Below are 24,040 nucleotides of genomic sequence, written 5' to 3'. Positions count from 1 at the left end.
CTTTGGCTTTTATCTTTTTTTCTTGTATTTGTAGAGAATTATCTGTTATTTCATTTTAAATCTATGTAGAAAATTAACATGTATGAATTATTTAAATGGAATGTTATTTCCATGTGTACAATATACTTTCATAATAATTGAACATTTTTAGATTCAAGTCCTTTAAAGCTAGCAGACATAGTGCACATAATTTCTAGACATTTAAATCTTTAATAAATATTTGATTCTAAAACTTGAAAAGCTGTAGCAACATTTGGAATTTGCTAATGTGCCCTTATGGTTTAGTAGGCAGTATAGGTTATGAATGTATTTCAAATTTAAATGTTGACTCTGAAAGAGTATTTGTTAATCCAGTTGGAAGATAGTAGCCTGTGTAATAGACAGTTTAGGGAAGCTTAACTTCTACAAAAGAGCTAAAATATATTCTTGGGTGTTCATTTCATTTAACCATTCTTTTCATATTGAATTTCATTCTGTTTCAGAAATAGAATCATTTACCCATAGGAATGTGTTCTAAATAACTTAAAGAACTTTTGCAAAGTATTTATGAAAAAATATTTATTAGTTTTTTAATACTTAAAAAATTTAACTTTCTTTTAGAAAAGAAGTAGTTGAGAAGTTAACATATATCTGCTTATTCCGTTAATTCAGGAGAATTTGGAGAAGTCTGCAGTGGGCGTTTGAAACTTCCAGGGAAAAGAGATGTTGCTGTGGCCATAAAAACCCTGAAAGTTGGTTATACAGAAAAACAAAGGAGAGACTTTCTATGTGAAGCAAGCATCATGGGCCAGTTTGATCACCCAAATGTTGTCCATTTGGAAGGGGTTGTTACAAGAGGTAGATATTGGCTATATCTTTCATTTAATAGAAATTATTATTGTGTATATAATAAGAAAATCAAATTGTGGACATATTGCCTAATCTTAATGAATGTACTTTTTCTCGGTATGTAACTAACTAAAACAATTCTTCTTTTATGCTGCCACCTCAGGGTAAAAATCATCAGAAGTAATGCATGTAGGATTTGGATTGAAAAACGAACCAGATAGACGGAATGACTGACAGATTTTTATATTTAACTTTGAAAGTGTTAAAAGTGATATTGCTCACTCTTTATATTTAATATAAGATGTCATTTTCTGTGAGTTTTCTCTCACAAAGCACAGCTCAGAAGAACATGTTGATTGTCATGTGAACGGTTTACATTACAAATCATGATCATGATCGTGATGCAAGCAGGCTTTGAATGACGCTTTGAACACAGCAGCAGCACTAAAAACATCAGAACACTCTCTTCCCCATTCAGCTCTTCAAAGCACTGAAATAAGAATGGAAGAAGAAATAACCCTAACATTTAGCTTACAGTTTTGGATTCTTTTTTTTTTAATTTTAGGGAAACCAGTCATGATTGTAATAGAATTCATGGAAAATGGAGCCCTAGATGCATTTCTCAGGGTAAGTACTAAAATGATTCTCCCTGTCTAAATATACTACACATAATATCAGTACAATTGCATCAACTTTTATTTTGCAATGTAAATGTAAACATTGAAAACTTTAATAAGAAATTAGAAGATTATCTTTGAAAATCAGAATAATAAACAGATTTCAAGACTGTGTTACATTAGAATCTATCAGATACTTAAGTGATACAATGTGGCTTAAAAGAATAGTTTCCATTAATATTGTTACCTGAAGTACAAAAGATACCAGAAGCCCTGTGATTGGAATGCTTGTTGCAGAACATCATATACAATCCTAAGTGAAATATGGAGCTTATATAGAGAAGATTAAAACTGAGAAAGCCATTTAGTGTTGGTACTGTGATCCCAACTCTGCTCCTTAGGACCATTTCTGTTATATTGTTAAATGAACACCATGCCTAAAAAGTACAACTACTGATGTTATTTTTAATTAATAGCCTATGATTTTTTTTTGTAAGTGATCAATCCTAAATGTATAAAAATACATATTTTTAACCTCAGAAGTTTTGTACCTAATCTAACACAGGTTAACATTTTGGAATAAGAGGTCATGAAATTTTTTTTTTTTCTTTAAAAGATTCAGAATGATCTTTTAAGCTAGATTTATGAGCAGTGAGGATCTAAAGCAATTTTTATTGCTGTGTCATTATGATGAAAAGCCATTAGCTCTCTGGAATATTATTTAGGAAGCTCACTAATTTGAATCACCATTGCCAGTAAAACATGTTTGTATTCAGGAGGAGTTATCAGTGAGTTAAGAAAATGAGTTAAAAATCTGTACTGGCCCATCTCATTGCAAACAGTTCTCTTTCTATTTCTTAGTACATCTATTGTAGAGAATCTTTTTTGCAAGTATTAGTCCTACCAAAAGCAAAATAAAGAAAGGAATCAAATGAAAACAGTCACTATAATTATGTTCTACTTCTTAGTTTTCCTTTATTTTGACACAAACATTTTCCCTTTCCTTTTTTTACTATTTGAAGAAAAAACTTAATGGATGTGTATATATATATATAATTCATTTTCATCTAATTTTTTAGTAATAAGTTGAAAATATACTTGACTGTCAAGGGTATGATTTTGGGGTATTCTTTTCCCTAAGTTTGACTTAAAAATTAGTATATACTTTTGAACTTTTATCATCTCAATTCTCAAAAATAACTGTTGTGTCTATTGGTATTTAATGCCAAATTAGGGACAGGAGTTTGGCCTAGCATATAAGACAGTAGTCAATCTGCCCATGTTATATATCAGAGTGTTTGAGTTAAATACCGGCCTTCAGCTCCTAATTCCAATTCCGTGCAAAAGTGATGGGAGACAGCATAATAAGGTGGAACGAAGATAAATTCCGGCCACCTGCATGACAGACCTGGATTGAGTTGTTGGCTCCTGGCTTCAGCCTGACCATGCCATGGGCATTGTGGGTATTTGAAGCCTAAACTAGCAACTGGGAGTATTTCTCTCTCTCTCTCTCTCTCTCTCTTTTTCTCTCTCTCTCTCTCAGTCTCTCTCTCTCTCACACACACACACACATTCACACATATGTGTATGTTATATAATAAGACATTATAAGTACTAAATTAATTTCTAAATGATTGCTAAAGTTCTTATTTTACTTATCGAGTTAAAATGTTATTTGTCCACAAATGTCTGTATTATATAGAAAATAGACTATATGCTGTTTTGCACTATTAAAAGACAAATAGTCAACCCATCTTCATCTTGACTTTTGTACCTTTAAAAGTACACTCAACAGGACTTTTGTTTTGTCTTCCTGCAGAAACATGATGGTCAATTTACAGTAATTCAGTTAGTAGGAATGCTGAGAGGAATTGCTGCTGGAATGAGATATTTGGCTGATATGGGATATGTTCACAGGGACCTTGCAGCTCGTAACATTCTTGTCAACAGCAATCTTGTTTGTAAAGTGTCAGATTTTGGCCTGTCCCGGGTTATAGAGGATGATCCAGAAGCTGTCTATACAACAACTGTAAGAAAACATCTCTTGCTACACTTCATATTCCTAACATTTTCCTCCCAAGGAAACAGGTCTTACTAATGCAAAATTAAACAGGAGAAAAAAATGCAAATGGCTCTTAGCTTTTTGTGGTTGCTGTTTTTTCCCCTTGATGGAAATTTTGTTGTTTATTCAAGCTATATGCAGTTTTAGAAGGAACTAGTAAGAGTGAGCACATACCTAGCTAATATTGGGATGTTTAAATAACCAGCAGTTCCCTGCGAAGGCACATCCTGGGAGGAAGCTGGTGATGGTTCAAGTTGTTACACACAATTTCAAGTTACTACCTCATAATTGTAGCAGGAAAATATAGCCATATTTTAACTATTTTTAAAGAACATTAACTGCACTGGTTCTTCGAACATTTGAGATATTAGAAAAAGGGAAATATATGAAGTTTCATTTAAATTCCTGGTATTTTATTCAGTAGCTATGACGAATTTGTCATTTTCTTTTCATTAGATTGTAGCCCTAGGACCACAGAGGGCCCATTAAGTTCAGTTGTCTTAAAATGAGAACTCGTAATTATCTGTAAAAAAAAAAAGTAAATTTGTAACTTAAAATATACTTACAGAGATTTAAGATTGGTAAACCTGGTGCTGATGAATCACGGCCAGATAGACAAATATATCATGGTAGCTTTATGGTGTAGCCATAAATGATTTGTAAGTTAATATTAAATGTCAATTTCTTTTTATAACAGGGAGGAAAAATTCCAGTAAGATGGACAGCACCTGAAGCCATCCAGTACAGGAAGTTCACATCAGCCAGTGACGTATGGAGCTATGGAATAGTCATGTGGGAAGTTATGTCTTATGGAGAACGACCTTACTGGGACATGTCAAATCAAGATGTAGGTGCTACACTGCACATTCATTATTATTGAGATATGTAGATAAAGGCTCATTAAGAAGAATTTTTGATAGAGTTAGAAAAATATGGTTACTTAATAAGCACAATTATTACCATAAGTGTCAATAGTAATTACAATAAATTAGTGGTTCTATTAATTTCATTTTGGTTTTTATTTTTAAAAATTACTTTTTTGGGACATAATCAAGCCTATAAAGCCTATATTCTCCTTAATAAAAATAGTAATATGCTTGCCCAATCATAGTGGGAGAATTACAAAAGTAAAAGATTTATTTGTGGAGAGGAGGGGAATTCCTTTTGTTGTCACTGAAGTTTTCTTTTTTTAATGTTCTAAAAAATCTGTTGAAATTATCTACTGTTGACAGCTTTCATTAAATTTTAATATCACGGGGCAGTCTAAACTTCATGATCAACACTGATCAGTAAGTGTTACATGGTGATATTTAGAATATAATCACAGTGGGTGTATCCTTGAGAATTAATAAAAAGTATAGGTCATGAGATTGCACCAGGACAAAATATGCTGTTACCCTTTGAGAAAAGAAGCTGATGTTAGTTCATATGTGTAACAAGGGACCAACTATAAAACAATGAGACATAAGTGCAAGTGAATATTTCTTTTTGTTACATTGAACTTTATAATATTGCAAATTTCCTAGGTCAAAAACATTCAAATATTGGCAGTTTTAAATAGTTTATTCTCTTAAAAATGTGAGTGAAATTTAGATAATGTAGAACAAGTATAGAACCTAGGAAAGTAGCTGGGGTTGAACTTGAAATATGGAGGAGACTTTGGTTCATAACTAATGAAAGAGGTCCCCAAGGGAGCATCTTGGAATGCCAAGAGGAGGTATAATGAGTAGGCAGCTCAACTGAAAGGACTCAGCCTTCTACAACAGAGATGCGGTACAGTGGTGGTGATTAGAAATGAAGATGAGGTCAGGGCAAATGGATGAAAGTCTGTTTTGAAATAGTTTCAGAATGATGAGAATGCAAACTTTTAAGGAGTAGAGTAAAACAATAAGTAGTATTTAAGGAAAAATGAACACTACCATCTAGAAAAAGGATGCGACTAACAATTGGTTGGAAGTAGTTATCTTCTGAAGTACAATAAACAGAAGCTGACTGCAGTTAGAATTCTTTCAAAAAGAGATCAGGAAAATTGTAGTACTAAAATATTCTCTTTGTACTTTTAGAAATGTCTACGTCAAGTTCCTCTAGCTCTTAGAACTGGTAAATAGTTATTTTTAGACAACTAAAATGAAACTATTTAAATATTGTTGGTAAGGCTACTTTCTGGATGTTTGTCTACATTTATCCTTTCGTTGAAAAGTTCTTGGCCTGAAAGTAGGAAGGTTTTAAATCAAGTAAATCTTTTGATATTTTGGGTTGAGTGGTAAGTGGTAATATGCAACTTTTTCATTTGTTTTTCTTTTGTTTGTTTGTTTTTCAAAGATGAAAGTCTAAATGATGAGTCTGTTTGGCAGAGGCAAAGTTGTTAATATTTGACAGGTCTCAGTGTCAAAGATTTCATGGACTGTCAAAATGTGGGCAAACAAATCCTTGGGGCAGAGAAAGGGAAATATTTACATTCCCTAGACACTCCATAGAGTTTCATTTCTTTTGACACCTTCCTTCTGTAGTAGACTCAAATATAAAGGAGGACTGACAGGAATATAAGATGACTTAAATTCAAAGTTCAGTTAACTCCCCAAAATAAATAATATAAATGGTTAAGAGAGAGAAAACATCTCTAATTTTAATTTTTAAAATTCTTTAAATATTATTTCCTGATTTTGTCTTTAAAAATAGACATATAAATGTAGAATTATTATACTAAGAATTGACAAATGTTTTTGTTGATCAGATAAAATTATGTGTATAGTGATGTTAAATTCTGACCTGGAATATTGAACACTGTCTCTTTTTGTCATTTTGAAGATCTGAAATACTTATTACATTTGGACACAAGTTCATGAAGTTAAAGATTATCCACATAGCTCAATTTGTGTAGTGAAATGAAGGGTAACATTCTTTTCATTGGGTAATATTTATTACACTATAACTATGTTGTTAAAGTACTATTTGAATAATTATATGTTTAATTTTCAATAAGCCGTTGGAGAAAAACTGTAATTCAAATATTCTAGGTTAAAATTTTATAGATGAAAGCTTTTTAAATTTGAGTCAACAGTAGAAATTTATGAAGACTTAGAGATCTGTGAGTTCCTGATATATGTGGCTATTCCTGTGTTTGTATATGAATATATTATATTTTTCAGGTAAGGTTGCCTTTATCAGATTTTTCAGATATGTTCAATTTTTTTTAAAAAAAGTAGCCTAAATGAGTAAATTAAGTGAACCAATTGACTTAATTTTTTAAAATTTAGTTATGAGAAATTTGTTAGGGATTTTTGAAAGCCCTCAAACTCAAATACCTTGGTTTTTGAACTTTTCATAAGATACCTTGAAAACAAGATGTAAATTGATGGTTACATTTCTAAGCAAGTCCACAAAATTCCAGACTGAATGGTGAGTAATATGAAGTTTCTGTAATCATAATAAAGAAATAAAAAAGTTAGATAGTTGTCACAAGCCTTTAGTTTTATTCTGGGCAAGTCTAAGAACAAGAAAAACCTGGGAAAAGATAATATATATGTGTATGACCAGACCCTTATCCAAATAGATTATCATTTGATTAACACTTGATTGGGCACTTTTTTGTGTTTTGTTATGCACTCTAACTTTCTTGAGTTTTACCTGAAATGATAGTAGTTGAATTTAATTTTTTTGCTGGTAAAATTGAGAGGCTAAGCTTTCCGAATAAATATCTAACTTTCATTGTTCTGAAAAATCTAATAAAGGCAACCTTACCTGAAAAATACAATATATTCATATACACACACAGAAATATCCATGTGTACCAGGAGCTCACAGATCTCTAGCAAATACTTAGCTCTTTCCATTATTTGCTTTTCAATGAAAAAATCTTGCTACAAGTAAATGTAGTCAGACATAATACAAAATGCAAAAATTGAAATTACTCTTTTGCCTTTCATGACAACTATCTTTTAACTGAATTTATAATTTGTAAAGTACAATTGTAGATTTACTCTCAAGTAAGGAAATTTTGAAATCTTGGTCATATAGATTTTTTCTGTTTAAAGTATTCAACAAAAATTGTTTTCTTCTTACTCAAAGCAGAACCAATAAATATTGATTTTACTTTTTGGTAATAATAAAGATGATAAAAAATTTAAGTTCCCATAAAAATACAGGACAACAAGATGATTCTTTAAAGTCATTCATTGAAAGTATATTTAAAAACGTTGAAGTGTAATAACTACATTTATCCTCAGCTAAATTGTGGGCTATTTCTCATTTTAGAGGTCATCACTGATTTACAACTACATTTTTTCATACTGAGATAGAAATAAATTGTGATTTTATTTGATAAAATTTTGTTGCAACCATGTAGGTGGAGTCAAATGAATTTAATTGTATAAAATGTGAGTAATGCTATTGTGAGGCTAATAAAGTTAAAATGAACTTTATGCAGAGGATAGACACAAGCATATACTATTTTAAGTGATTACAGGCCCATTTTCTCTTTCTTTTTTAATAAGTTTTATTTTTTAATTCTATTTCTTTTTTCAAGATTCATTTATTTATTTGAAAGTCAGAGTTAAAAAGAGGGAGGAGAGGCAAAGAGAAAGAGAGAGGTCCTCCATCTGCTGGTCCACTCCCCAGATGGCCTCAACTGCCAAAGCTTTGTACAGACCCATTTTATTTATTTATTTTTTGACAGAGTTAGAGAGAGAGACTGAGAGAAAGGTCTTCCTTCTGTTGGTTCAACCCCCAAATGGCCGCTACAGCCAGCACTGCGCCGATCCGAAGCCAGGAGCCAGGTACTTCTTCCTGGTCTCCCATGCAGATGAGATGCAGGGCCCAAGGACTTGGGCCATCCTCCACTGCCTTCCCAGGCCACAAGCAGAGAGCTGGACTGGAACAGAATCCGGCGCCCCAATCAGGACTAGAACCTGGGGTGCCGACACCGCAGGTGGAGGATTAGCCTATTGAGCCGCGGTGCTGGCTAACAGGCCCTTTTTTTTTTTTTTTTTTTTTTTTTTTTTTTTGGACAGGCAGAGTGGATAGTGAGAGAGAGAGACAGAGAGAAAGGTCTTTCCTTCCGTTGGTTCACCCTCCAATGGCCGCTGTGGCCGGCGCATCTCGCTGATCCGAAGCCAGGAGCCAGGTGCTTCTCCTGGTCTCCCATGGGGTGCAGGGCCCAAGCACTTGGGCCATCCTCCACTGCCTTCCCGGGCCATAGCAGAGAGCTGGCCTGGAAGAGGGGCAACCGGAATAGAATCCGGTGCCTCAACCAGGACTAGAACCCGGTGTGCCGGCGCTGCAAGGCGGAAGATTAGTCTGTTAAGCCACGGCGCCGGCCGAAATTCAGTCATTTTACCTGTGCATTTTGCTGTTTCCAAGTATTGTAATTGTTTGCAAATAGTGCTTCTTATTTTCCTATCCAAAAGTATAATTCATTCCTAACAGCATCGACTCTGGTAAGATAGTGTTTGTCTGTCACTGAAAGCTAGGTCTCTGTCCCTGGTGCCAAATCAAAATAAGGAAGACAAGGTTTAGGGGTGAAGGAAAGAGTACATTTAATCTTTAAACAAATGAGAGTCTAGCAGACATTGGGGTCACAAGGACTTCCACTCTGCTGGGTGAGGGGCTACAAGGAAGAGGGTGCTGGTATGGGGAAATAATGAAACAGCTGTAGGTCTCTGTTCTCTGGTCTCATATGCCAAGGTTTGTTTCATAATGGTGGTCCTTGAGGTACATGGTGTTGATATTTGATCTAGCCTGACCCAGTTCCTCCTGCTCTGCAAAAGTGGAGATAAGGACGAAGCAGTTTATGCTTTAGATCATGGGTTAGCAGGAAGCCAGTAGTTCAGCCCTTAAGCATCAGCCTCGAGGCTTTACATCTAAGTAGTAAAAATTGTTGGCTTATGTTATTTTGCATCTACTTGCATGTCAAATCTATCCCCTGTAATGGCAACCATGTGATATTGGCCCTTTCCCTTATGTCTTTTTTCATAGAATTTCATTGTCTCTAGAATCAGTGTAGTAATAATACCTAATAAGGTTTTTGTGAAAGTCAGATGAGATAATTTAAGTTTAAATCTGTACCAATCATATAGTAAGTATTCAGTATATATTTACTGTGATGGTTAGTTTTATCTTTAACAGGTATGTTGTGTTTTTTTTTCTCTTTTTCTGGCAAGTTTAAGAAAATAAAAGCTGTATGATTTTGAAGTTTAATTTGTCCCTAATCAGCTTCTATTGTCCAGTTTATCATCAAAGGGTATACCTTGGATGATACCAAACTGCTCTATAAAGACCAATGAGTTCCCAGCAAGTAATCAGTGCTCCAGTGGGTTTGGGTGTGATTATTAATGGCAGCTTTGGAATCCAAAATTCCATTCTAATTGCGGAATATCTCTTAGTTTATGTGTTATATTTTTCTGATATTCATTTTATTTATTTATTTACTGCTACTCCATTAAAAATTTTAATGCACCATATAACTAGAATTTTTATCTTGTATTGAGATCAGTATTGCTTCTCAGCTATAAGAGTGAGGATCATCAAACTTCTATAATGCAATAAGATCACTACAGAGGTTCATTAACTCATTCTTAGAGCCATTTAATGATACTATACTTTTTGCATTGGCACAAAAATTTAAGAAATTTAAGAATGTATTTTCTTCAGAGCTATTGTATCCTAAGTGCTATTATGAAAGCTTAGAGTGCTATTGGAGAGTATTATGTTAGAAGGACCATGATAAAACTTAGATTTACATATTAAATAACTATGTGCAGGGTAAATAATAGGGAAAGATCACTCTACCTGCATTGTCCCTTTCAGGACACCTGAAATAACCTAGGGAATGAAATTAGAAGATGGTGGGAAGTGGGGTTAAACTAACATTATGAAAATTAGAATGGAGTTTTGTCAAATAAGGTAGAAACTGCATATATTCAAGTACAGGCAATCTCAAATACAAAGAAAGCTACTCGTTCACCAGTGGAAAACTCCTCGTCATTGTCTATTGTGTGGTCATTTTGATTCTATGAAGTTTTAAAAGTTTATTTGTTTCAAATTGTTTATTCACAATTTGGATTATTGTTTATTTAATCCTGCTTTCCAAAATTACATTATTTTCACTTTTATCTAAATTGTTTAGCAAAACCACTTTTGAATCCAAGTACAGTGATTTTCCTAGAATGTTGCACAAAACCACATGAAATTTATTATATTTAAAACAGATTTTTTGAAATAGACTACCTTCTATGCATGTATATTTATGATCTTTGTAGGGCTACAATTCATACATATTTGCTTGTTTGACGTACAACTTTTTAAAGGGGATATTTTACAGGAACGTTGACAGTGATAGTCACCATTTGTACTTATGTAGCTATAAAAAGGGAAAATTCAGTCATATGACTTGCATTAGCATTCAGTTCCAACACTGATCAAGGCAGAAGGAGCACGCAGAAAGGCCAAAGTTTGAACAGATAGAGTTCTAGACAAAATTAAGACTTTTTTTCCATAATTTTTGAATATGCTAAAGTATATAAGAAGATTTGTCATGGTGTGAGACTTTGTAAAGACTTCATTATAAGATAATGATCTCATCAGTTCGCCAAAGACTTTTCCTACTATTTTGCATACATACATTGTGTTGAGAAAGTAGAATCATCAGAAAGTGGTTAGCTTACTGGCTGTGCATATACGGCAAAGAAGGCTGGGATGATTGGACATGCTGATAATTGAAATAGTAAAAGGATGAAGAGAGGATAACAAATTGAAATTAAAATATATAGAATGTGAGATACCTATGGAAAATTAGGTGAAGATATCTAAGAAACTGATGGAAATACAACTTAGTGGTTAGGAGAGAATTCAGGGTAAGAGTTTATTACTTAGAAAACTTTAAAAATTTACCTTTTAAACTTATAAATATGCATAAATACATTTTTCTTAGATTAAAGAGAAAAATGGATTCTTATAGTTTTTACTCTTATACAAAATATTTTACGCAAATATTGTTGATGCCAGTTACTTTTTCATTACATCCTACAATCTTTTATTTTTCATTTGGCTATTATTGAATGGCATCTCTAAGTATGTCTCTTTACAAATATTAAGGTCATCAACATTACTTAAAACTAGCTTTTTGTCTACCTACTTTTGCCATTATTTTATTCAGAAACTTAAAATTACATCTTTTTAAAAAAATGTTTACAGTTTCTTACATTTCTACTACCATTGTATGGACCACTGTCAAAGGATTTGTTATTTCTCCTTGAATAATATTTTATTATTTTTCAATTACTCCTTATATATGTTATTTGCCTTCCTGTTATCTTCCCTGTGCTGCTCACATTTGTAACAATTTCTGATTTATAAGATATATTTTTTATTTCAATATAAATTTAAAAAAGCAAGTCTGAATAAGTAACTTTTAGACTTTTGGATTTCCATGTACAGACGTTTATGGAGACCTGTTTTTCATTTTCATTAACATTCAGAACTTGGTATAAGCAGGACCTCAGGCTGTTATTAGATATAAATAGGCAGTGGTATGCTGATAAAATTTAAAAACCAGTGCTGTGAGTGAGAAAACCCTAATTAATAACTTTTTCCAATTTCCTGGTGTGACCCTTTCCTCTCCCCCTACCTTTAAGCTAATTTCAATTTGCCAGTTTGAGGTCACTGATCTTGAAATTGGGAAAAGATCCAATCACCTTTCATAAATCAGTTTAAATTGACTGCAGCAGAACATTGTCTCTTATAACACTGGACACTAATCTTTATATTATGTGTAAGATTAGTGTGCTTGATAATATGTTTTGTCATAGTACAAAGGTATATTTTGATAGTGTACTTCAAATCTTTCATTTTAACTCAGGAAAAATTGAATTTTTTGGTTCATTCTGTGTAATTCAGAATTTCTTTTTTCTAAATACTTACAGAATTTTTAAATTCATAGGCAAATGTATACACTCATAACTATATATAAAATAAAATAAAATAAAATAAAATAAAATTCCATAACATTTCCCATTTGAGAACCTCTGGGATGACATTAAAAATGTTTCCATCTTCTTCACCCTGGGTGAATTTAATTGCTGTTCCCTATTGTCAAATTAAATAGGAAATGTCATCATGTCCTGCACTTCATGCACCCTTTAATAACATGCTTAGTATTTATGGATGTTTTGGAAAAAGTAAGTTAAGTCTTTTGCGAAGCAGTGTGCCTCCCTCTTATCTGGATAAATCATTTTGCCAACCCTGCAATTCATTTTATTATAATTGAACCTCAGTCAGTAAAATTTTTAATGTCCTTTTGGCTATTAGGTTATAAAAGCAATAGAAGAAGGTTATCGCTTACCAGCACCCATGGACTGCCCAGCTGGCCTTCACCAGCTAATGCTGGATTGTTGGCAGAAGGAGCGTGCAGAAAGGCCAAAGTTTGAGCAGATAGTCGGAATTCTAGACAAAATGATTCGAAATCCAAATAGTCTGAAAACACCTCTGGGAACCTGTAGCAGGTAAGGAATACCTAAAGGAATAGAGTCTGGAAGAAATCCAAATATTCACGTACACTGGCTGTTCAGCCTCACTACAATGGCTTACTGAGTTCTGTGTTGAAATACAAATCCATATAAAAGGTATTATGCTTACATAATTATTTTGTTTTCAGATGGTTTACCTTGATTCTTAACGAAAATATGTTCATTATCATTGCATTATTTTCTTCAAAATTATGATAGATAACACCAGATGTATTTCTTAGAAAGATTTCTCAACTGGATTTTTATGATAAGATGACATTTTACCTTTTTCAGACTGATAGTATTATTCTTGGGTTTTATACTTGTTGCCTTAAGTTTTTGATGCTGTTATTATTACATGTTTATTATCTATTTTATTATTTAGCTTTGAGTTATTTAATAAAATGATTCTTCTAAGTTAAATTTAAAAAGCAGTTCAATAGATTATTAAAGAGGTATACCTGTTGAAAAGAGTCCATTCATTCTTTGCATTTTGCTTACTCCACCGTAATGCATTTTAATAGTAATTTATCTTTAGGTTCCAGGTAAACCTGATGCTTTGGTCTGTATTGGTAGTAAGTTAAGCGCTTGTGGAGTTGTATTAACCCCAAGTTGCTCACAAGGATTCTATCCGCACAACAGATGCATAGTATTCTCAATAGCATCCTCGTGGCATAAATAAGTTAGAACACAGACAAGTGTGTGGAAAAACAAATAAATATGTATTCACAGATTCCAACTACTGCTGGAAACAACAACCTGATAGTCAACGTATCTACATAAATCATGAACTCAAGAGTTTGTATTTACTGGGCAACCAGAATGCTTTAAGTTTTTGTTAACATGTTTACCTACTATTGTATATATCAATTCAAATATTTAATTCTATTTTATACCCTTGGCCAAGGTAATTTTTTTCTTACAGAGTTCATGAAAATATTTACTTTTCTGTTTTATTCTTATCAAGGCCAATAAGCCCTCTTCTGGATCAAAATACTCCTGACTTCACTACCTTTTGTTCAGTTGGAGAATGGCTACAAGCTATTAAGATGGAAAGATATAAAGATAACTTCACAGCAGCTGGCTACAACTCCCTTGAATCAGTGGCCAGGATGACAATTGAGTAAGCTTAAACTTCTGAGGTTATTGCCCCCCCCCCCCAAAGAAACCTTTTATTTAAGGAATACAGATCTCGTGCATTTCATAAGTAGAACTTTAGGAATATAGTGATTCTTCTCACCATACCTGCCCTCCCACCCTCTCTCTTACACCTCTTCCACTTCCCTCTCGCATTCCCAGTACAATTCTCCACTAAGATCCACTTTTGATTAACTTTATACACAGAAGACCAACTCTATACTAAGAGTTCAACAATTTGCATGAAAAAAAATCCAAAAAACAAAAAAAAGCTGTTCCTCAACAGTTGCAACAAATACTGTTCAAAGTCCTATCCTTGCATCTTGAAGTTAATTTCACTTCTTCTTTTTTTTTTTTTCTTTAAAAAGTTAATTAACTTTAGAGGCACAGGCAAGAATGATACATCTTTTGTGAGCACTTAAACATAGTTACAATACATCTCTTTGAAGACAGAAGTCCTGCATGAGAAGTTAGTGCACAGTGACCCTTATTGTTAATTTAACAATTAGCACTCTTATGTATGATGTTGGTGATCACCCTAGGCCCTTGACATGAGCTGCCTAAGCCATGAAAGTCTTTTGAATCCACAAACTCCATCAGTATTTAGACAAGGCCATAAGCAATGTGGAAGTTCTTGCCTCCCCTGAAGTTATTTTTAAGAATTCGTTATACAATATATGTTATACATTAGGTGTCTTCCTTAAATTAAAGAGGAGACGAATAACAAAATCAGGCAGAAAGCATTCCTTAATGAATGCTTACTATGTGCTGGGTTTTATGCTAAATAGGATCGGTTGCCCTGCACACACATTTTTAAACCCCCATAACAACAATTTTATTAAGCCAATGATTGTATACCCATTTTACAAACTCTGAGGCTAAGGCTCAGAGAATTTAAATATCTTCCTAAGCTAACTCAACTAGTGACAATATGGCTCAAAACCACTATTCTAAACACTACTCAGTGACGCTTTTCTCTTTCGCTAACCATTCTGTCATATAACTTCCTGTTTGCTGAAGAAACTTCTTTCATTTTAAAGGACAATTACTTGCACCATGTTTTTATTAGGCATTTAAATCTCAAAATTTTATACCTAATGCCAAAATCCATTAGGACATCCAATATGTTTACTTAGAAAGGTAAGTACACTTAAGAAACTAAGAAATTAAGTACACAGTGACTCCTGTTGCTGACTTAACAATTTGACACTCCTGTTCATGGCGTCAGTAATCTCCCTAGGCTCTAGTCATGAGTTGCCAGGGCTATGGAAGCCTTTAGAGTTAAAGCTTAACGAAACATAAATCAATTAATTGTAGCTAAGAGTTTGACTTACTTTTTGGAAGGTATGTGATGGACAGCTTCACTTTTTTTAATCTGCCAAGTGATCTAATAAAACAACTTTTAAATTTGCTATGAACTTGAAGTTAAAAGAACTAAATTTTCCTTTCTGGCTCCATCATTGACTTTGTGGTGTTAGTAAATCTATTTAATATCTCTGAACCTCATTTTATTTGGTTACAGCAAAAATCTCATGGGTGATGCAGTCTCTCCTAGCCAGTGTATGTGAAAATGAGAAACAATTGTCAAGGTTCTATTTATGGGATCCTATTTATGTACTGTCATGATAAGGATTTTACATTTTTCAGATGAGAACAAAGCAGCTATCAAATATTCTTTTCTGGATTTCATCAGCAAATGGCGTGTACCTGAACTTGAGCAAGTACATGCTATCTTAATCAGTTTTCTTGTAGTTACCACATGGGTGGAGTTGGCATATTTACACTTGGATCTCCAAAGAAATATATCTTTACCTCGAAAAACTATTTTTCTCAAGCAACTGGTATGAAGTACTGCAGTGCAGTAATACTGTATTTTTTAGCCATCTGTAAATATGTAGCTTTTGATTATTAGGAAGAGCAAAAACACATAACCAGATACAGTTAACTTATCTTGAATATCTTCTATTAACATAAGTATTCCACATTTTATTTTATTTAATTTTTAAGATTTAATTTCATTTATTTGAAAGAGTTACAGAAAGAGGTAGAGACACACAAAGAGAGAGGCCTCCATCCACTGGTTCACTCCCCAGATGGCCGCAATGGCAGGAGCTGGGTAGATCCAAAGTCAGGAGCCAGGAGCTTCTTCTGAATCTACCTCATGGGTGCAGAAGCCCAAGGACTTGGGCCATCTTCTACTGCTTTCCCAGGCCATAGCAGAGAGCTGGATTGGAAGAGGAGCATCCAGGACTAGAACCAGTTCCCATATGTGATGCTGGCACTTCAAACTGGGGCTTTAATGTGCTATGCCACAAAGCTGGCCCCCAGTATTCCACATTTTAAAAACAGATTTTTTTTGTATATACCCAAATGATTAATATAAACTAGAGTAAATACTGGTGTATAACCAATAATATGCTCAAAATTACTACATGATAATGTAGTTTAATTAATCACATTAATAATGTGATTATTAATGATTTCGAAGTCTTTCCACTAGGTCCCAGAAAATGTTTCTATTTGTACTATGTCCTGTTTTTCAACTTTAAAAAATGTAAACCGTGGGCCGGCACTGTGTCACTTGGTTAATCCTCCGCCTGAGGCACCAGCATCCCATATGGGCACCGAGTTCTAGTCCCGGTTGCTCCTCTTCCAGTCCAGCTCTCTGCTGTGGCCCGGGAAGGCATTGGAGGATGGCCCAAGTGCTTGGGCCCTGCACCCACGTGGGAGACCAGGAGGAAGCACTTGGCTCCTGGCTTTGGATCGGCGCAGCGTGCCAGCCATAGCGGCTTTTTGGGGGGTGAACCAATGGAAGGAAGACCTTTCTCTCTGTCTCTCTCTCTCTAACTGTCTAACTCTGCCTAATTTAAAAAAATAAATAAATAAATAAACCCCAATCAGTCCCAAGAGTACAGCATTTTGAATAACATTTTAGCAACTTAGACTAAGTATGACTTTTAAGACTTTAACAACTTCTTCTAATCAGCTTGAAAATAACTATTATGACAAATTGAAAGTCTATGAAGTTAGCTTTTTAAAAAGAAATCAGGTTGATAATATTACCAGTGTGACCTAATGTAGAACATGATCACATCTTAGGCTAACATTCGTGTTGTTAGCTTAAGATAAACAGATTATTTAATTGGATACTTGATGACAATTTAGACACATATAAATTCTTGCTAAGTTACCTAATAAAAAATGCATTTGTCTCTTTCAGGGATGTGATGAGTTTAGGGATCACACTCGTTGGCCATCAAAAGAAAATCATGAGCAGCATTCAGACTATGAGGGCACAAATGCTGCATTTACATGGAACTGGCATTCAAGTGTGATAAGCATTTCTCCCCTAGAAGGGAGATTACAGACTGGGAGAGAACAGTGCTGGCCTTCAGTGTATGCATAGAATGCTGCTAGAAGACAGTTGATGTCCTGGGTCCTTCCTACAGTGAAGAGAAGATTGAAGAAGCACCTATAGACTTGAACTCCTAAGTGCCACCAGAATATATAAAAAGGGAATTTAGGATCCACCACTGGTGGCCAGGAAAACAGCAGTGACAATAAACAAAGTACTACCTGAAAAACATCCAAACACCTTGAGCTCTCTAACCTCCTTTTTATCTTATAGACTTTTTAAAATGTACATAAAGAATTTAAGAAAGAATATATTTGTCAAATAAAATCATGATCTTATTGTTAAAATCAATGAAATATTTTCCTTAAATATGTGATTTCAGACTATTCCTTTTTAAAATCATTTGTGTTTATTCTTCATAAGGACTTTGTTTTAGAAAGTTGTTTATAGCTTTGGACCTTTTTAGTGTTAAATCTATGAAATATTATATTACTACACTGGGTACCTTTGAAAGAATCTCAAATTAAAAAAAAAACAAACAATAGCATGGTTGAAGATATATCTCTGTCAGAACATGGGTATCCTTTTTGTGCCATTTTATTCTGTTTAATCAGTGCTGTTTTGATATTGTTTGCTAATTGGCAGGTAGTCAAGAAAATGCAAGTTGCCAAGAGCTCTGATATTTTTTAAAAAGAAATTTTTTTGTAAAGATCAGACAACACACTATCTTTTCAATGAAAAAAGCAATAATGATCCATAAATACTATAAGGCACTTTTAACAGATTGTTTATAGAGTGATTTTATTAGACAGAATTTAATAAAAATAAAACTCAAATTTTAGGTTTAAGACAATATATAAAGAGATACAGCACTTCATGTAGAGTGTTGGTGAAGGCAAGTCTCTGAAAGCAAGAACTATCCAGTGTTAACTAAAATTTAATCTGAGCACAGCAAGATTTTTCCGTGTTGTAACATTAGGAAATTTAGCAAAAATAGTTGACATATATTTTATATCCTTTTCTGTTGAATGCAGTCCAAATATGAAAGGAAATAATTTTTATATTAGAACTCCAACGCATGATACAAGGGGCAGTTCACAATTTTCACAACCCCCCCCCCAAAAAAAAAGTTTTTCCTGCATAGAATATCACTATTGCAGAATATTACTATTGTAGTTCAAAACAAAACAACAAAAATATCTTTTATTTGTGAACACAGATGCAAGAAACTTGTTAAACGAAAGAACTCTTTTACCCTAGAAGGAAAAGGTGGTCTGACTTTTTTTTTTTTGAGTTTTATTTATTGAACCATATTATTTGATTACTGTGTTAGAATTTCATAAGCAATAATTAAATGCGTCTTTATAGCTATTTCAGGAATGTATACATATTCTGAGTAATGCTTTTAAGAAAATCATGAACTACCCCAGAATCGAACTGTTGTACTTCCAAAGAAAATTGGGCTGTTTATAATGATTTTAATAGAGAAAGATCCCAGGGATCGGTCATAATTGGTCTTGTTTGATCATGTGGACATCCACAAACAAGCAAACAAATAACAGAAACAAAAATCTGTAAATGTTCCTTTGTAAAACTTGTAAATTTTATTTATACTGTCTTGTTTTGTACACACATTTCTCTGTAGTGAGCTCTGAATACATTGAAAATGCACTATATTTTTCTATTTTACTTACAGAGCATCACAAAAGAACAGGTATTTTCAGTGCTACATAATGTGTTTTCCCACATTTAGGACCAAAGATGGCTATAGAAAAACTCAAATGGATTGCTTCCCAAACCCCTCCCCACCCTTTTTTTTCTTTTAAATCACTGTACAGTGTTATTTGATATTTTAATTTATTTTTGATTGACTACAAATCATTTTAATTTCACTAAAATGTTTTTGTCCCTACGGAAAAAATAATCTGTATAATAATTTTAATTAGCATAATACAGTCACCTAGACACTTCCATTTGTAATCTTTGTAATAGACTGTAAATATATTTTTGGAACTATAACACAATGTGCTTGAGGGTTATTTTTCAGTGTCTGCAGTGTATACAAGTGTTTATACTAAGTACAGCACTTTACAATTCTAATCAGTAGCATTGGCCTTTGTGAGAATGAATGAAAGAGTTTGAGTGAGTGTTCTTAATTCCGTTTGGATTCTAGACTCACTAATAATGAAGTTCTTTTCTTGTTCATAGCTTAAGGTGCTTATTTTTTGTATTAAAATTAAATTAACAAAAAGCCATTCTAGAAATAGAAGACATAGTATGGTACACGCAAACGGTGTCTTTCCTGCTTTTTCTAGCACTAGATTTATAGTTGAGTAGTCTTTCTTGAGTAGAAGGGCAGAATAAAAGTTTTTTTGAGTTTTTTTCAAAAATAACTTTTTCCTTCAGCAATATACCTCATCTGCCTTAAATTTTTTACAGCTCTTTACAGGGAAAGGGGAGAAGGGATGGGAAAGACACACAGCACAATAGGAAGTGTATGATGACATCACTCGTTTGTAGGTTTGCTTTCTCAGTCAACTTTATGATTTTCAAATACATGTATGTGAAACAAATTTAATTAAGAGAAAAGAATTGACATTGTAATGCTGATTGTAATGCTCTTTTCCAGAAAGAGATGAGATGGTATAATGATAAGAATGTACAACTTGCACCTTGAAATCTTTTTTTTTTTTTTTTATAAATTAGTGCTCAGGGGAGGAGAAGTAGAAAAAACAGACATTAAAAATAGTACTCCAAAATTATAAAAATGCAAATGGAAATGGCCTCCTTGCTTTAATAGAGCCACCTTTTTTAGAATGCTGTCTTCACACTTGACTTGTGTTTTGCATTCAATACTGAAATAAAAGTAACTTTTGTTACATCGAATCTAACATTTTCTCAGCAAATGATCTGGGCCTTGTTTACTAGAACTGGTGGTTTATGCTTGTCAGAGCACTATTAGTTGAATCATATTGTATACTTATGTAATCTACATTAGCTAGTACTATTTAGGACTATATTTTAATTGCTCCTCTTATCCGTGTTTTTAAGAAAATTAAAACGGTGTAATCACCTCTCTTTTTAATTTAGGTAATGCTGATATTCTCCCTTTTGTTTCCTGAGTAGCTTAGATCTATGCTACTCACTGATGTGCATGTTCAAATAAATTACTGATGTGTATTTTTTTGCTATATGTGAAGAAATCATGGGGAACTTGGGGCGAGATGTGCATTTTGTTGGTTGAATTTGTCCCTCCTTGCCTAAGAATTACTACAGGGGTCATCCTTTTATAAGGACAAACTGCTTTTGAACAGTGTCTTCAATGTATCAAGCACAAATAACTCTTTCTTCAACACGAATCATAAGTCTCTTTTTACCAGCTTAAAATAATAAACGAATCTATTAGACAATGTAAAGAAAAATCCTGTCTGCAATCATTGGTGAATTCCTTTATGTCCCTTATGCATTCTTTATTTCCTTGCACAGTATCATATGAAAAGATAAGTTTTATTGAAATGCTTCAATAGACCAATTAGAAATCAAAGCAAAATTAATATTTTTTACTTTTTCCATCCTCTTGCTGTATACTGACATAATTCTACTCGAATTACTGCAGAAAAATAAGACTATGTGTTCAGAGATCCGGACCATCACACATTTTAGTCAAAATTTTTGTTCTATCATTCCATCCTGAAACAGCTACCACAGTGTACTTATAAGAATACTGATGTGAAAAAGAAAATGTTTTGTCATTGGGCCTGGGAAAAGATCTTAAGCATTTGATATCATAGAGCAACATGGAGAACTTTTGCATTTAGGATACTAGATTCTATGTGAACTTAGAATCCAGAGCAAATGAGGAAAGTTTTAAGTCTGGTCTGAATTGTTTAATATTGGCTCAGTGATCATTCCAACCTGCACCTGAAAGGAAGAGAACCAAGTATTCCCTATTTTAAAATTTATTTATTTATTTAAAAGGCAGAGAGAGAGAGAGAGATTGAAATTATACTGCTATTCAGCCTCCAAAAGCCAGGGCTTAGTCAGGTTGACGCCAGGAGCCAGGAACTCCCTCCTGGGTCCCACACGGGTATCAAGGACCCATGTATTTGAGCCATAATCTGCTGCTCCCTAGGTTCATCAGCAGGAAGCTGGGTCAGAAAGAAGCAGAATAGCAGGGACATGAACTCGCCTTCCCATATGGGATGCGAGTGTCCTAAGTCACATCTTAACCCAATGTGCCACAATCCCAGCCCCCAGAATCGCCATCTTAATATCTAAAAACTCTTAACAAATATGTAAACATGTTTCAAGAAAATGAAACCTTAGACAAATGCCTGATGATGTGTGATCCCTATGTATCTCGCACTTGTTGGGGTGAAACTCAGACTTGTCTGAACTGAAATTCAAAGAAAATCTTGAAATCCTGACTTGTTACTGTCTGTTGCTGACATAGATTCTAATGAATAATGTGGTGTCCAAACATGGAAGACATGAAGGAGGACAAGAAAAGTAACATGCAACATCTGTTTAATGTCATACAGTGGTAATTATAGCCTGTAACACTGAGGGAAATACTTGAAATTACCAAATTATTTCTTCACACTCTTGTAAAGAATATATCATCCCATCAGAAGTCATTATTTCTCCAAATTATAAAGCCATTGTTAAAGACATACATGTTCCAACATTATATAAAATTGTATTTTAAAATGTCAGTAACATTTGTTTCATGAAGTCTTTATCTCCTACCTTAATGTTGCTAACTGCAATGAAAATTCAGTAACAGTTTTGAAGAAAGCTGCTGAAAGGGAGATTCTCAAATGAAAGAGGTAATCAAACTCCTAAATGCAAAAATCAGAACTGTAGGTATTAAATGGTAAAACAACAATGCAGGTGACTGGCAATCTTCAAACTACCATAAAAGGAATCACATCCTCATAGCCTGTGTTACTGTCCCTGAAGTAGCCCTCAACTAACTGCTGTCACTCTTCGACCTAATGCTTCTCAGCATAGCTTGAAGAATATACGCAGGAGAACAAAATGTTTCGGTGGGAATGCTTTGTGAGCCTCATTAGAATTAAGCACTGAAAGGGTATTTTTTTTTCAAGTTGAGTGATTGAATATAATTAAATCTGTAATTAAATAATGAAAGACTGCTTCTGATTGACCTTGAGGTTAAAATAAATGTAATTAATTGATTCAACCTAATTGGAACTATTGTAAAAAGTTTAGTAAGTGGCAATAAGTAGCACTAGTCTAGTGTTTTATAATTTTAAACAGAAGTAGGGATTCCTATTTCATAACTTAGTGGTGCTAACAATTGAGGCATTAGTATTCTAAACCTCCGTAAATAGCAAATAGAGCGCCATCAGATATAACTCACAACTTACAGTTCATTATTTGAAATAGCTTAGGTTTCTTTGTCGATTATTTTTATGTCTCTATTGAAATTCTGTAATTAGGTATATTTATAGATTATATATAAGTAATGAACGTGCATTGTGTTTTTCAATGTGTGGATAATCATAGATCTAACTCAAAGATGTCCAGAGGGAGAAATGGGCACATTTAAGTAATGCTGATTTTAGTTTCTCAAAGGACAAATACAGTGTCCAATGCCCAACATTTCAGTGCATAGCCCAAACTTAAGTAAAGTGAATGACTAGACAGCCAACTCTAGAAAAACAAATAGATAAAATTAAACTACATAGAAGTAGTGTTTGTATAAATATTAGGCTTTTAAAATACTTCACAATTCATTGAAATGAGGCAAACAACTCAAGAACACTTTTTAAATGTGACATGAATTTGAAGACACTTAGAGACTTATGTGCTGATAACATAGCCTCCAGAGCAAATTACAACAGAGAATTCTAAGTTAAACCTGATATGCTTCTGTCAATTTGCCAGAGATACCTACAGTTTACATTAAAAAAACAGAATCTGAGGCTAAAATGTACTGCTTCCAAATGAAAGAAACTCACACCTTTCTTCAGCTCTGACATTTGCAGGAGGTTTTCAGGGATCTGCTGGGCTAGAGATCTGCGGGCCATGCCCTATTGGAATTCCATGTTTTCACTTGGATCCTTCACAGTTGCACACAGAGCTCCACATATATTCACCAGAACCCAGTTGAGAAACAACAGGAACTGACCTCTGAACAGACGTGCTTAGCTTGACCTGAGAAATGAGCATGGGCTAATGCATGAATTACTGCTGTTATGTCAATTGCTCCCTCATAGCACAGGGGTACCTGTTAGGTTAGGTTCAGTGTGGAGTCAGCAGAACAAAGTGCAATTATATCTCTTCTGTAGTCTTGCTGAACAGTGGTCTTTACTTCCTACTTGTTGAATTCTTTATTTAGTGGAGCATTAAGCAAGTGATTATAAAGTAAATTAAAAGATGTTACCACAAAATTTTAAAAATAGACAGGGAGGAAGGAGAAGAGAAGAGAAGAGAGAGAGATGGGTATATCCTTAGAATTGTATCTATGAACTACCTGAAATCTGTTTCCTTATTTAAAAATTAATAAAAAATAAAA

General features: G+C 33.7%; 1 protein-coding gene across 4 annotated transcripts in view; it reads left to right on the top strand.

The window, feature by feature from the left end:
* Window positions 1–17,479, top strand: part of EPHA7 (EPH receptor A7) — a 189,984-nt gene extending 172,505 nt beyond the window's left edge. For all 4 annotated transcript variants that reach the window (XM_062187618.1, XM_062187617.1, XM_062187616.1 and 1 more), the window contains exons 11-17: window positions 652–837; window positions 1,394–1,455; window positions 3,265–3,474; window positions 4,205–4,354; window positions 12,811–13,004; window positions 13,975–14,130; window positions 17,365–17,479. In XM_062187618.1, coding sequence (XP_062043602.1) covers window positions 652–837; window positions 1,394–1,455; window positions 3,265–3,474; window positions 4,205–4,354; window positions 12,811–13,004; window positions 13,975–14,130; window positions 17,365–17,479 — 1,073 coding nt within the window. The remainder of the gene's footprint in view (window positions 1–651; window positions 838–1,393; window positions 1,456–3,264; window positions 3,475–4,204; window positions 4,355–12,810; window positions 13,005–13,974; window positions 14,131–17,364) is intronic.
* The last annotated feature ends 6,561 nt before the right edge of the window (window positions 17,480–24,040 follow it).

Source organism: Lepus europaeus, chromosome 3, assembly GCF_033115175.1.
Source record: "Lepus europaeus isolate LE1 chromosome 3, mLepTim1.pri, whole genome shotgun sequence".
NCBI classification, from domain to species: domain Eukaryota; kingdom Metazoa; phylum Chordata; class Mammalia; order Lagomorpha; family Leporidae; genus Lepus; species Lepus europaeus.
The sequence above is the reverse complement of the archived record's forward strand: the minus strand, read 5'-3'. Positions and strand labels throughout refer to the sequence as shown.